Here is a 15,444-nt window from a genome sequence, read left to right on the forward strand (position 1 = left end):
TCAACTGTAAACCACTCTCTACTGTTAGTCCATGAGCGAGAGGGGTTGGTCGTTACCGAAAAAGTGGCAAAGGCTACCATAGCTTTTCTGAAAGCTTGGAGTCTCAGCTGTTCAGTGATGTATGATGGCCGTCTGACAGGAGCAGCTGTTTTATCACACAATGTAAACTAAGGTTGAGAAAATATTGTGTATAAATCAAGCAGAACACTGATATTGCCGAAATCTATATTGGACATATTGGAATATTTTTTGTTATGTTTGGCATCATTTTAAAGGGGAGACTCTGAGCTTTCATTTAAATCCTTTTGTGAGCATTTTAGATGAGTACAGCCAACCCTGGAGCTCTTCAAACTTTTTAATCACACACATTTTCCTTCCATTTCTGCCCAAGTCATCATTCTGTGGCACCAGGGAGCACCAGAAAAAACAAAATCCAAACACTGAAATACTGGCACGACCCTGAGGATTCAGAAAATGTACCATTTACCCATATTATCTGATTTGGAGGGGGATTTTCAGTCTGATAACAGACATGGCGTTTTTTCAAAGACAGAAACAGTAGTGTACGATTCTAATTTGTTGACATGTCGAGTTGAAAGTCTGAGGTAAAACATTTTTAGAAAAAGCTGTTATTCAGCATTGAGATATTTCAAAGGGTCCTTAATACATGTCCACCACATATAATTTATATCAGGTCCCAACTTTCATGGAATTTACATTACAAAATGAATACAGTGTTCTGCTTGATTTATACGCAATATTTTCTCAACCTTAGTTTACATTATGTGTGATAACTCAAAACAGCTGCTCCTGTCAGACGGCCACCATACATCACTGAAAAGCTGAGAATCCAAGCTTTCAGAAAAGGTATGGTAGCCTTTTCCACTTTTTCGGTAACGGTTTCCATATTTTGAGGCCCTGGCTCACGGTCTGTGTTCACACCAGAAACTCCTAAAGCTTTAATGGCCAGCAGTAGGCTAGCTGACTTAGAATGGCGACAAAAGCTACAGCAGCGACTAAAAATAATATCAACATAACGATTTACACAACAGCTTCAGTGGCTTTTGGTCTAAACACACGGCAAGCCTTTCGTGACACACTCTTCCCTGTTGTCTTCTCTCTAATTTCGCGCTGAAAAAAATTGACCCCCGTCTTGTCAATGGATGGAGCCCGGGCAGTAAACGCGAGACGCCCGCTTTCGCTATTTTAGATGGCTCAAAACCATTATGTTTTAATGAATCAATAAATAACCGTGTAAAACAGTGGAGTGTAAAAAAGACCAGGGTTCACAAGTTTTTATTTTGTCACAAAAGGCTTCAAGCATGGGCCAAAGCATAGGCTAACAAGTTTTAGAGTTTACCACTTCACCTTCAGCCTTTTCAGCCCCTCACGTGAATATTATCCTCACACGTCCCTGAAATACCAATTACAGAGATATTAGAAAGAAGTTTGTGTTTCTTCTTTTATGTTACCGTTAACTACACAAGCTTTACGCTAACTTAATATCTGGCAAACAGGAGCTATTATTTTCACCAGAGCTTCGGCTAGCTCTGGCAGTGTTCAACGCAAGCTGTAGCGAATGGCAGTAACTTTGTTATACCGCACAAAATATGAAAACAATTGAAACCATTACTCACCAAATTCAATCCGCTGGTAAATGCAGGTAAATGTGTAAGTTACGCTCTGGTCTGCCTTGTCCCAGGTGGATATGTCCTGCTTCTCATTCTCACAGCTTTGCAATTCAACCACAGGCTCTCTCCATGCACTCCAAGTACACGTGAAGAGTGTGCGCATGATTGGAATAATGGAACGCAGTTTGGCATATGATTGGTTCTCGGCAGCGAAGCAGCCAGGAGGATTTGCTGACCGTCCAAGTGTCATTTAAAGGGCCGATTTCTGAAGTGCTCAGTTTGCGTATTAAGTCAATCATATGATAATTTAAAAAAAAAAAAAAACTCCCGACCCTGACCACCCCCCAAAAAAAATCTCTTCGGATCTACACGATTCGCGTAGGTCACCCTTGACGACTTCAAAACGGCGAAATTCAATGATGCAGCCTTGGGAGCAGTTTCCAAAAACACCTGAAGGTACAACATTCATCTGTACAAACAACAGTATGCAAGTATAAAACACCATGAGGCCACCTAGCCATCATACTGCTCAGGAAGATGCGTTCTGTCTCCTAGAGATGAATATACTTTTCTGCCAGAAGTGTAAATCAATCTCAGAACAGCAGCAAAGGACCTTGTGAAGACGCAGGAGGAAATGGGTAGACGAGTATCGAGACCCACAAGGAGTCCAAGATCTACAGAACCTGAAAAGCTGCTCAGCAAGGAAGAAGCTACTGCTCCAAAACTGCCATAAAAGCACCAGAATACAAGTGCACATGAAGACAAAGAGCTTACTTTGTGGAGAAATGTCCTCTGGTCTGATGAAACAAAATTTAACTGCTTGGCCAAAATGACCACAGGTTTTGTTTGGAGGAAAAAGGGTGAGACTGAAGCACGGTGGCCGTAGCATCACATTGTGGAGATGCTGTGCTGGTACCGACACAGAAAATGACACAGATGTACTGAAGCTACATCAAGACATTAGCCAGGAACGCAAAGTTCAGGCACAACAATCCCAAAAATACCTCAGGGCTCAAGTCAGTCCAACAGAAACTTGGTGGGCAGGACTGAAAGCGTGTGGGAGCAAGCAGGCCGACACACCCGACTCCGTGACACCGGTTCTGTCTGGAGGAACAGGCTGAACCTCAGCACCGTGCTTGTGGAAGGCCACATCTGACCCAAATTAAACAATTTAAAGGCAAATACGACCAAATTCCAACGTGTATGTAAATTTCTGACCAAAATGGAATGCGATGAAAGAAAGAAAAGCTGAAACCACAGTAGTGCTTGAAAAAAAAAAAGTTTGTGAACCCTTTAGAATTTTCTATATTTCTGCATAAATATGACCCAAAACATCATCAGATTTTCACACAAGTCCTAAAAGTAGATAAAGAGAACCCAGTTAAACAAATGAGACAAAAATATTATACTTGGTCATTTATTTATTGAGGAAAATCTTCAGAAATCTCCTTTGTTTGTGCCATGATACACTTCCACAAACATGTGTTGTGAAGATCAGACTTTGATAGATCCCTGTTCTTTAAATAAAACAGGGTGCCCACTCACACCTGATTGTCATCCCATTGATTGAAAACACCTGACTCTAATTTCACCTTCAAATTAACTGCTAATCCTAGAGGGTCACATACTTTTGCCACTCACAGATATGTAATATTGGATCATTTTCCTCAATAAATAAATGACCAAGTATAATATTTTTGTCTCATTTGTTTAACTGGGTTCTCTTTATCTACTTTTAGGACTTGTGTGAAAATCTGATGATGTTTTAGGTCATATTTATGCAGAAATATAGAAAATTCTAAAGGGTTCACAAACTTTCAAGCACCACTGTAGTCAGTCACACTCTTATTCTGGACTTTTCACCTTATTAAAATAGAATTATTCGAACTGACTCAAGACAGGGAATGATTTCGGGAATTAAAATGTAAAGAAATTGAAAAACTGAGTTTAAATGGTTTTGGCTGAAGTGTGTAAACTTCTGCCTTCAGCTGGAGACGCGATACAATACGCAGCACGAGTTGTTTTCTTTATGGCCAAATATTTAAAATGGTGACCTACTGGAACAGACTGCGTCACACTGACCGAAAGGCGCATTCTGTGTGTCGCTCTCTCGGAGCAGTGTGTCGTTCCTGAGGAACTCTGCAGTTCAGCTCATTTTACATTCCACACACACCAGTAATGGGGAGGACAGATGACCCGAGTGAGACATCGGCTGTCTCGCTGCTGTTCGAGGAAACATCTGAGCTCTGACCTCTCTCTCTCTCTCACACACACACAGCTGAGAACTCTGCTCGCACCGTGTGAAATGAGTGATGTAATCAGTGGATCTGCCCCAACCCCCACACTGCAGTTTGTGATTCAGGACACAGTCACAGGATATGGTCAGGGTGGGCGTCGCTGTTCCCGTGTGTGGCTGAGATCCATCCTACTCTGCATTCTGGGTAGAAGATGAGGTCCAGCTCAGTAATCACACATCAGTCAGGCACGAAGGAAAAGAAAAGCTCCTGGAGCACAGAACACCATCACCCTCTAGTGGTCTCTCTCACACACACACACACACACACACACACACACACACACCCCACAGTAACCTACACTGGAATTAAAGTTCAAAAAAGTGAAAATTTAAATTCTAGATTTTTTGCACACAAACTAAAATGTTTGGGTTTTATTTTAATTGATAATGGCCAACAGTGCAAAATGAATAAATCTAAATAGGAGTAGTTCATCTAGAGTTTGAGTAAAACTTGACAGTTGTCCAAGGCGATGGGCTCCCTTCACAAGGAGGATAATCCACAGGAGGATAATCCACAGGAGGTTATTGCTGAAAAGGCTGGTGGAAAAGGTGCACAAGCAACAAGGCTGAGTCCAGCCTCGAGAGAATAGTCAAGAAAAGTCAATTCAAGAACTTGGGAGAGCTTCACAAGGAGTGGACTGAGGCAGGCGTCAGTGCATCAAGAGCCGCTACCACACAGACATCTTCAGGAAAGGGACTACACAACTGTCCCACTCCTCATATCAAACTCCTCCTGAACCAGAGACACGGTCAGAAGCATCTTACCCGGGCTAAGGAGAGAAAGAATTGGACTGTTGCTCAACGGGCCACAGTCCTCTTTTCAGATGAAAGTACATTTTGAATCCAAGGGGTTTGAAGTCCAGTGTGAAGTTTCTGCAGTCTGTGATGATTTGCATTGCCATGTCATCTGCTGGTTTTGGTCCACTGTATTTTATCAAGTCCAAAGTCAACGCAGCATCTACCAGGAGATTTTAGAGCACTTCATGCTTCAAGCTGCTGACAAGCTTCATCTCATCTCATTATCTGTAGCCGCTTTATCCTGTTCTACAGGGTCGCAGGCGAGCTGGAGCCTATCCCAGCTGACTACGGGCGAAAGGCGGGGTTCACCCTGGACAAGTCGCCAGGTCATCACAGGGCTGACACATAGACACAGACAACCATTCACACTCACATTCACACCTACGCTCAATTTAGAGTCACCAGTTAACCTAACCTGCATGTCTTTGGACTGTGGGGGAAACCGGAGCACCCGGAGGAAACCCACGCGGACACGGGGAGAACATGCAAACTCCACACAGAAAGGCCCTCGCCGGCCACGGGGCTCGAACCCGGACCTTCTTGCTGTGAGGCGACAGCGCTAACCACTACACCACCGTGCCGCCCCGACAAGCTTTATGGAGATGCTAATTTCCTTATCCAGCAGGAAATGGTTTGCTGACCCTGATATTACTGCGCTTGATCGGCAGCCAACTCGCTGGACCTGAACCTCAGAGAGAATCTGTGGGCTATTGTCAAGAGGAAGATTAGAAACATCCAACCCAAAAATAGACAAGCTGAAGGCTGCTATCAAAGCAACCTGGACTTCAAGAACACCTCAGCAGTGCCACAGGCTGATCATCTCCCTGCCACGCCCCACCGATACAGTAATTCATGGTAAAGGAGCCCCAACCAAGTACCGAGTGTATAAATGAACAGGCTTTTCAGAAATGGGACACTGCTGTATTGTAAACCCTTTTTTGATTGATCTTAGGAAACATTCTAATTTGAGATCCTGGATTTCTGATTTTTATGAGCTATAAGCCATCATCAAAATAAAAAATAAAAATCACCACCTTACATGTAATGAATATAGAAAGTTTACCTTTTTGAATTAAATTACAAAAAAAAAAAAAAAAAAAACACTTTTCCATGATATTGTAATTGTGAGAGATGCATTAGTGTGTGATTATATCAGACACATACATGTGTGTTTTCAGTGTCTTTCATTCAGTCAGACTGTTCTCAGGGTTTTTTCTGTCCTCTTTATATTTTATTAGAATTTTTAAAAATGTTCAGAATTCACTCTACAGCTCAGTAATATTTTAAACAGAACTGTGATAAAGCGACGTTGATTACAGTATTTGAGTCTCAGGCTGCAGCGTGAACGGGAAAAACATGCACACCCACAGTTATTCTAACACACACACACACACACACACACACACACACACACACACACACGCGTTCCTCTGCCACTTGTTTATTCACCGTTTATTTCACCAGTACAGTTATAGTCACCCCATCACTGTAAATAATAATAATAATAATAAATGATTTGCATAGATCATTAGACAGCAATTTAATCATTAAGACATAATGGAATGTTCAAGACTCCACTCCCCCACCCCTCCCCCCACCTCACAGGAAATCATCTCCGAGGGACATCAGGACCACGTTTCGGTCCTGGAGGAGTGGACTAGAGGAGAAATGCACACGACATGGGCCTTGTGCTTTAGCATTAATTTATCACATGTAGCTCCGCCCCCAACAGCCACACCTACAGTATGACAGCATAGGCATGTGCCGATCATCAGCTGTGAAATATTAATCGCCATATTTACAAGATTCTCCTCATGGGCAATTTGAAAAACACTTGTTCACTAACTAGGCAGTCTACTCCTGAATAAGGGAGGGTCTGTAGGCTGCCTAAGTAGGGAGCATGCTCAGGGAATAAAGTCTGTCCCTTATTTTGATGCATTTAAAGCACACATTCCTCTGTGAATAACGAACAGCCTGAGGATTCTGTACGCCACACCAGTGTGAAAAACCTGCTGAAGGAGTTTAAGAATATAATCTTTTTTCTTTAAATACAAACTTGCGATGTCCTCAGAAACCGTGATTAAAAACATACAAATATCATGATATGAAAGATTACCATGGATCGGCACATGCCTGGCCAAGCGCAATGTTTATTTAATGATGTAATTTCTGTAAAGATGCTGTGACAAGGTTTATTACTCTGTGTGTGATATGTGGAAACACAATGAGTATGTACAGCACAGAAACACACAACAGCGAGCAAATCAACATGATAAACAGAGTGGAGCTCTCGCGCACACACGCCCATTATGTCCCGTCTCTCAATCAGCCTAAACCAGTTTCTTTTCTCCTATTGGCCTACAGTCTCTAAGCCCCGCCTGCTCACCTGGACCCAAAAAAACAGCATGTAAAGTTAGAATAAATGTGCACTCGGTGTGTGTGTGTGTGTGTGTGTGTGTGTGTGTGTGTGCGCGCACCTCTCTCTCCGAGAGTGAGACACGAGGCTGAAACCAGAATTTGCTACAGCACCAATGTTCATGCTCAACTACTTCAAATTCTTATTAATTACTGTCCTGATTTACCCCCACACACACACACACACCTCTGCTGGTGAGAAATCTCAAATTAATACTAAATTATAAAGGAAATAATTTTATCCATTTATCTTCGAGGACTACAAAGAAGTGAGCAAAGCTTGTAAGAAAAGGAGTTTGTAAGAATTGGGATTGAGCCATCTCTCTCTACCTGCAGAACAACCGTCACTTCCTGTTTCTCTCCACACACACACGCGCACACACACACACCTGGCCCCGCCCCTCAGATGTGCTTTAAGTCCTGTAAAACTCCTCCTCTCCTTGGAGCAAGACAGATGGACAGGAAGTGGAGATGGAGGAGTGGAGAGGTGGAGGAGCGTGCCAGATCTAGGGCCCTTTTAGAGGTCGCTCTCTCCGTAGAGAGCAGTGGAGAAGGACATGTAGTCGAGAGCGCCAGGCACAGCGTCGCTCCCTTTGTAGGGTGCCATGCGAGAGATACAGTACTCGGCCTGATCAGGGGGCAGCTCACGCCTCAACTCCTCCGCAGTGATGTAGTTCTGTACACACACACACAAAAATAGTTCAGTCTGCAACATCAGGGTTTAAAGCTCTGAATGACTTCACCCTCAATCTCTCAACAGATTACTGGTTGTGATCCAAATCAAAATTTAACATCAAACACCATCTTAATTAACAGATACATAAATCTATAATTTAAAGTCTCTCTCACACACAGTACAGTGTGATGTCACATGCTTTATATATATATAAAAAAAAAAAGTCACACCAGTGCTATGGACCAAAACAGTTGAAGTACACACACACACACACACACACACACCTTGTCTCCAGCGAGGATCTTGAAGGAGGCGATGACCTGATCTGCCGTGTCAGTGTCTGTCGTTTCCCGGGACATGAAATCAATGAAGGCCTGGAAAGTCACGGCCCCGGTATTGTTGGGGTCCACACTGCCCATGATGCGGGCAAACTCAGCATCACCCTGGCAACAGGGGTCAAAAGGTCAACCTAATCCAAACGTCTGTGGTTAACACTAACACAATGGATGCTACGTTAAAACATTTAGATCCGTAGGGACGCACCGATTTCATACAGAACATCTGTTTCACATCAGTACTGGCATCTGCATGTGATCAGTCAGAGATAATTATGGGCTGATGAGTGTACAACCAGTCAGGGATCAGGTGCCTGACATTTTATTTCACAAACTTTCACACTAACATTAAAGGCATCGGTTCCCAGAAAATGAACACCAGTGATATCAGTGCGTCCCTACACACGCGCTCAGTCATGTGACTAGTTATCATCAGAGCAACTGAAGCTCATTTAAAAATCACTTAAGACAGAAAAGTGTCGAATTACAGGCAAAAAATTAAACAAGTATTGAGAGCATTCAGCACATCAGCATATGAGAGAGAAAGAGCGAGAGTGAGACATTTATAGAGAGTGAGAAGGTTGATAAGGCAGTACCAGGCTGTTGCCGGTGGAAATGAGCAGCGCGCGGAAATCATCCGAGTCCATGATCCCCGTACGCTTCTGTACGGTGGGAAAGCGAGGGATGAAGGTGAAGAGGGAGAAAATGAAGGGATGCAGCCAGAGTGTGAGACAGAAGAGGAGACAAACAGGAAGGAGCCAGGCAGGACAGATGGAGAAGGACAGACAGGTGTGGCAGGGTTAGACAAAAACAGAGAGAACAGAACAGCAGCATTAAGAAAGGCATCAGTGCCAAGATGGCCAACAGGGGGCAGTGTAACAGGTGGAGGAGGGGTGTAGCGAGCGGGGTAGGGGGCTAGTGTGGGGTGGGTGGTGCTGCAAGCAGCTGAAGGTGCAAATAAATGCATAAGAACACATGTACACTCCTTCAGCGGTGAGCAGCAGCACGTCCTCTCCTTGTGCTCGTTACCTGCTTATCATTCTCCACGTCGTAACCAAGACTGATCAAACACGCCTTGAACTCTTCGGCCATTAAAGCACCGCTGTGGTCCTGCAGTCGGCCAATCACACGACACATCACACCAGGACAACCAATCACAACGCGTGAAGCACAGAACCAATGCAGATGGAGGTCACATCACAGCATGCATGGGATGGAGACAAACAAGATGGATGTCAAACCAAACCAAAAGGGATGATGGGTAATAGAAGATGGACCAACAGTTTAAAGGAGAACCGAAGGCAAATTTATCAAAATTCTATTTCTCTAGTCGTATTAAATATAGGAACGCAGTTTTGATCGCTATTTTGTCGCTGCTATAGCAAGTTCTGAGTGTGTGAAATTTGCTCTGTAATACATCAGTCCATATGTCAAAACAACGGCTATAAACGAGATGCGCAGAGACCTGTGCGGGACATCGTAGGACGGAAGTAAAGCATACAGCGGAAATCAAAGTGACCAACATCTGCCAACGTCGTCAAAAAACGCGCGCGCCCTCTTTCGACTGCTGATGTAATCAAGCTGGAAGTTCTCTTTGTTTTGATAGCAATCAGGAAAGTTTGGGGGGGGGGGGGGGGGGGACAAACAAAAAACTGTAATGTCACGTAATCTCGGTTTTTGTGTAAGGTCTTGTTTGGAAAAGTTTTCAAAATGGTGGCACTGACGCCTGGCTAACACTTCACATTTCGAAGTCTCACACAAGTCTCGTGAAGTTCGAGCAGATAAGAGACGCCTGCCGTGGACCAAACGAGCCAAATTCAACACGGCTAAAAACCGAAGAGGCCGATAAGTATAAAATTTAATTGCAATTAGTTGCCAATACGAGTCACGATATAAGGTTACTAAAACTGAAAACATTATTGAATAACACGTTAATTAAGAAATAAAGCAAGTTTAAAAATGACTTCAGTTCCCCTTTAAATTATTTCAGATTAAAGTCTAAAAACTTTCAGTCATTTTATTATTTACACTACCGTTCAAAAGTTTGGGGTCACTTTGAAATGTCCTTATTTTTGAAAGAAAAGCACTGTTCTTTTCAATGAAGATCGCTTTAAACTAATCAGAAATCCACTCTATACATTGCTAATGTGGTAAATGACTATTCTAGCTGCAAATGTGTGGTTTTTGGTGCAATATCTCCATAGGTGTATAGAGGCCCATTTCCAGCAACTCTCACTCCAGTGTTCTAATGGTACAATGGGTTTGCTCATTGCCTCAGAAGGCTAATGGATGATTAGAAAACCCTTGTACAATCATGTTAGCACAGCTGAAAACAGTTGAGCTCTTTAGAGAAGCTATAAAACTGACCTTCCTTTGAGCAGATTGAGTTTCTGGAGCATCACATTTGTGGGGTCGATTAAATGCTCAAAATGGCCAGAAAAATGTCTCGACTAGATTTTCTATTCATTTTACAACTTATGGTGGGAAATAAAAGTGTGACTTTTCATGGGAAACACACAATTGTCTGGGTGACCCCAAACTTTTGAACGGTAGTGTATTTTCCAATCTATTTGCCATTTTATAATATTTTAAATCAAAATATAAACAAAAACATGACCAGTCCTGAGCAAACACTCTTACTGAGCAACAATGGAGTTTAACTTTAAAGGAAAAAAGGATTGTTGTTTAATTTGGGGGGCGGCGGCAATTCCTCAGACTGTTGGTAACACCGCCGGCACGCTGAATATTTCACAAACTTACACAATTCATTTCTGTTAGACTGTAAAACCTGACCAAATGTGTGAAAAACTTAAGGTGACTGAAATGACCTGAAGAACAGGTGAGCAAGTGATCATGTGACTCGACAGGACCAATTAAAACACCTTCACATGTTTCTGGTACTCTTAGAATAATCCCTTAATCCCATTCTCTCTCTCGCACACACGGTCCTTCCACACCTGGACCAGGTAAGCAGTGCGCTTTAGCTCACACCTGCCTCAGGATTGTTTAGAGTTACAACACTTGAACACGGCCTGTGTGTACTGCAGGTGTGTGTGTGTGTGTGTGTGTGTGTGTGACCTTGTCGAAATGGTTGAAGGAGGCTCTGTACTCATGGAGCTGCTCCTGACTGATGCCTTTAGCGTCGCGGGTCAGAATCTGGTTCTCAATCTCATTAATGGTGCGAGCGATGGTGGTGAGGAGCTGCTCCCATCCCACACGCAGGTGCTGAGAGACACAGAGAGAAATCCATTATAAATCCATGACACAACCTTCAGGAAGAGCTGTTATTTGTAGAAAAGGTGTGAACATGCACATGTGTGCACTTGCTCTATATATTGAGAACCAGAATGTTTTTTTGTTTTTTATTAAAAACAGTGAAGACATTTTTTCTGCTCCTCACTTCCTCAAAGAGCTGTTTGAGGGTTCGGACTCCGCTTTAGGGTTCGGGTTAGAATGAGGTTTTTGGGAAGGGGACAGGAAATGCATCGCATCAATGAATGTCCCCAACAAAGATAAAAAGGACGAGAGAGAGAGAGAGTACCTCCATAGTGTAAGCGGTGTACTTGTTGTCGAAGATGAGCGCCTCCTGGATGAGCTGATGATTTCCCTCCAGCTGTTCGATGTTGGGTTTGTACTCGATGATGCTCTGTTCATACTGACGCAGGTGAGTGAGCTGATCCTCCAGAGTCCCGTTCATCTCGATTGATATCCGCCCAATCTCCTGCACAAAACACACACGTTCACAAGTGTGATAATACTCAGTGATGGAGTGTCTTTATCATGACCTGTTTTTAACTGATGCTCAGCTGTGTCTAATACTCCATCCATCTCTGGAAACTGGAACAAACCCCTGCTGAAACAATCAGTTTTCCTTTGGGGGGGGGGGTCTTCACACACTTTACACCAGGTGACTATAGTGTAAACTCCAAGTGAAGTGGAAATATGGAGGAGTTATTTTATTTGTCTCTCTCTCGCTCACACAAACAGCAAAATGCTTATGACTCTCCATGACAAAAATGGACGTTATGTAAACCATAATTTACTTGTATACAAAGTTTAACATAAAAATATAAAATATGATGGGAGGGTGTGTGTGTGTGTGTGTGTACCTCCATCTTGTTCTGGATCCAGGGTCCCACCACGTTGGCCTGGTCGGCAAACTGGCGTCTCAGATGATCATTAGACTGCTGGCGGCTGAGTTCCTCCTGCAGGGCTTCATCACGCTGAGGAACCAGCTGCTGCACCTGCACACACACACACACACACACACACACAGCATTGATGTACTCACGCGTGCACACACACTCCACTAGCTATTATTCTGTTGAAACCTGCACGCACGTACGTGTGCGTGTACACACCTTGCCCCACTTGCTGTCAATGCTGCTGGGGGTGATGGTGGTGTAGGGGTTGGTGCCACTCAGTTTGATGCCGTTATACTGTGCAATTTTCTGCACCTCAGCCTGAATGGCCTGAATGGCCTCCCGCTCCTTATTCGCCTCTGGGAGAGTCGCCTTAAACTGCTCATGGGCTGTGATCAGACCCTACATGCAGAAAGAGAGAGAGAGAGAGAGAGAGAGAGAGTCACCTTAAACTGCTCATGGGCCATAAGAAGACCCTAAACAAAGATAGCACAGAAGTCTCACACAGTGACCGACAGGTGGTACCTGTATCTCCTCGATGTTATGCACTATGAACATGTCCTGCAGGTCTTCCATCGCTCCTTCCATCCAGTTATTAAACGGAGCTGCTCGCTTCGCGTACTCCAGATACAGCTCATCAATCGACTCCAGCTGCTTCTCTGTCCTCTACACACGCACATTCTTGAGTTATTTCACTTACAGAATTTGTTAATATTTGAGTTTGTGATACACAGGTTTAAAAATAAATAAATAAAAAGTTTAAATGCTACTATTTTAGTTCATAAGAAATCTTACATGCTACCTGAAAAAATGATTTAAATTTTCGGAAAACAAGAACGTGTGAATAAGGACCGTGAACGTTAGCTTCTTGATAAGAACCACACATTTATCAAACTTGCATAATATTCCAAGAGGTGGGAAAAGAGAGAAAAAAAAACCTACTTAAATTTTTAATATCAAATCCTTTAACTGTGAAACGTTTTCCATGAGATAAACTCACCCTGCCTTCATGTTCACTTCAGGGGATTTAGAACGGTTTATATTTGTACAGTCTTAACTTGAAATGATCTGATCAACAACTCTTAGCCGTGTCCGATTGTGAGATTAGATTCCTGAGGAAGGTGCGTGTAGCACTGCTGTGCCTTCAGTAACATCCCCTGCATCTTCCGACTGCTCACAATCAACAGGCTCCTCTTAACACCACCTCAAAACATTTCATCAAGAACTCCGTTACGAACACACACTCCTGCTCAGAGTTCAGTGCTCGTTCCCCGTTTACACTTTCGACGTCTACCATCTACATTTTTTGTTTGCAATACAAGGTTCACGAATATCTCACTTCCCTTTATGATGTGAACGCTTTTGCTGTCGTTTGTACATTTACTGTTACCGTATCCATCGTGGAAGAACGCATAGAAAAACCACGTGAACTTCATGGAGGTTTCCGGTAGCTACTCCACATACGCGTTTGCCCCACAGGAAATAAACTTCAGCTGTTAATGCAAATTGGTTCAAACGTCATAAAATCTGATGCCACACTTCTGAGAGCATGTGAACCAAGCAACAAATATGGCTCGTAGCAAACATCAATCCTAACTTTTCAGTCATGTTATTTATTGATCTTTTTAGAGATTCAAGCGCGTTAGTCATTGAAATAAAAACCATCGGAACTCATTTTTCGATCGGGGTAAATCACGACCTTCAGCAGGTTCGAGAACCGAAACATCAAACAAGGGGCCTAATGGTTCGTGTGTGTGTAAAGCTGCATTTCAGCGCCCCCTGCAGGTGTGGTGTAGAATCCGCTGTTTAATAGGGTTTGAATTAATATTAGCACCTATCGGACTGCAGCGTGGCGTGTATACACACCTCAAGTGACTCTCTACGGTTCTGCGTTAGCGCTCCCAACACATCCCACTGCTCACAGATCTTCTGACAGCGAGCATTCACACTCGGAGAGTCATAGTAGTCCAGCTCACTGAAAAACACACAGCCATGAACGGCAGATGTTCCTCTCTCTCACTGTTTATTGTGTCTCTCAGAGCTCCACGAGCGTGTGAGGCGGTCATGGGGGAAGTGCGCGTACGTACTTGAGCTCCTGGGCGATGGCAGCAATCTGCTCCACGCGATCCTGGTGAGCAGCGAGGTCACTTTCAAATGCCTCGTGCTTCTTCAGCAGAGCTTTAATCTCAGACAGTGAAGCTGTCTCATAGTCCTTCTGATTCAACATGGCCTCTTTACCTAGAGAGAGACAGAGAGAGAGAGAGACACACACACACACACACACATTTGCTTTACTCAAAATAAAAGGACCCTGTGTGAGTTTCTAACTCTGGTGTACACCATCAGTCCAGCTCTTGTGTGCGTGTACCATCAGTCCAGCTCTCATGTATAGCTGCTTTCTGGCGGAATTTCTCAGCGAGGTGGTCGAGTCTCTCCAGTCGGCGGATTTCGTTCAGTAGCCACTCTTCGTAGCCTTTCTCCGCCCCCTCCAGATTATGCCAAGCCCCGTTAATATCCTGACCACACAAACATCAGTTACACAGTGTACAGCCCGTGTAGTGAGGTGTGTACAGCCCGTGTGACTCACAGACACCATGCGTCCCTCAGAGGGCATGAAGGCCGGCCGGTTGCTGAGCCTCAGTTTGGTCTGCAGTGTGTTGAAGTTGATCTCTAGCTGACATTTCTCCTGCACTTTAGGAGGTTTGTGAACTCTGCGATAATCTCTGAAGTCCTCCAGCTTCTGCTGCATCTCCACCATAGTCTTCTCTGGAGCTCTGTTCTCCAACCACGGGATCGTCCTCCTAATCCACTCCAACAACTACACACACACACGTGCGCAGTGAGGAACACCACAGGCCTGTGATTTATGATATCAAAATACCCATCCACACACCCTCAACTCACATCGCTGGCGAGTTTCTCGTAGTCCTCCATCAGGTGCTCGTTCTCCTGATTGACAGCAAGAACTTTGCAGATGCGATTGGCTGCTGTCTCGGCCTATCAGAGAGCAGAACCTTTAGTGGTGTGTGAAGCACATGACTGTCATTCTTCATCTCTCACACACATGCACCAGTAACCTGCGGTGAGGATGGCCAACACACCTGACCCACAGGTACATCTGCTCTAGTGTGTACACTTACTAACTGCCCAC

At 43.9% G+C, this 15,444-nt stretch overlaps 1 protein-coding gene across 2 annotated transcripts in view; it reads right to left on the reverse strand.

Annotated features, from left to right (window-relative positions):
* Positions 1-6,150: 6,150 nt before the first annotated feature.
* Positions 6,151-15,444, reverse strand: part of LOC132871946 (alpha-actinin-4) — a 36,675-nt gene continuing 27,381 nt past the window's right edge. For both annotated transcript variants that reach the window (XM_060906598.1, XM_060906597.1), the window contains exons 9-21: positions 15,198-15,290; positions 14,881-15,111; positions 14,662-14,809; positions 14,381-14,531; positions 14,160-14,268; positions 12,819-12,959; positions 12,513-12,695; positions 12,261-12,395; positions 11,693-11,872; positions 11,230-11,376; positions 9,181-9,261; positions 8,101-8,259; positions 6,151-7,816 (exon numbers count right to left, since the gene is read on the reverse strand). In XM_060906598.1, coding sequence (XP_060762581.1) covers positions 7,658-7,816; positions 8,101-8,259; positions 9,181-9,261; positions 11,230-11,376; positions 11,693-11,872; positions 12,261-12,395; positions 12,513-12,695; positions 12,819-12,959; positions 14,160-14,268; positions 14,381-14,531; positions 14,662-14,809; positions 14,881-15,111; positions 15,198-15,290 — 1,917 coding nt within the window. In that variant the 3' untranslated portion in view covers positions 6,151-7,657. The remainder of the gene's footprint in view (positions 7,817-8,100; positions 8,260-9,180; positions 9,262-11,229; positions 11,377-11,692; positions 11,873-12,260; positions 12,396-12,512; positions 12,696-12,818; positions 12,960-14,159; positions 14,269-14,380; positions 14,532-14,661; positions 14,810-14,880; positions 15,112-15,197; positions 15,291-15,444) is intronic.

This window comes from Neoarius graeffei, chromosome 23 (assembly GCF_027579695.1).
Source record: "Neoarius graeffei isolate fNeoGra1 chromosome 23, fNeoGra1.pri, whole genome shotgun sequence".
In the NCBI taxonomy this organism is placed as follows: domain Eukaryota; kingdom Metazoa; phylum Chordata; class Actinopteri; order Siluriformes; family Ariidae; genus Neoarius; species Neoarius graeffei.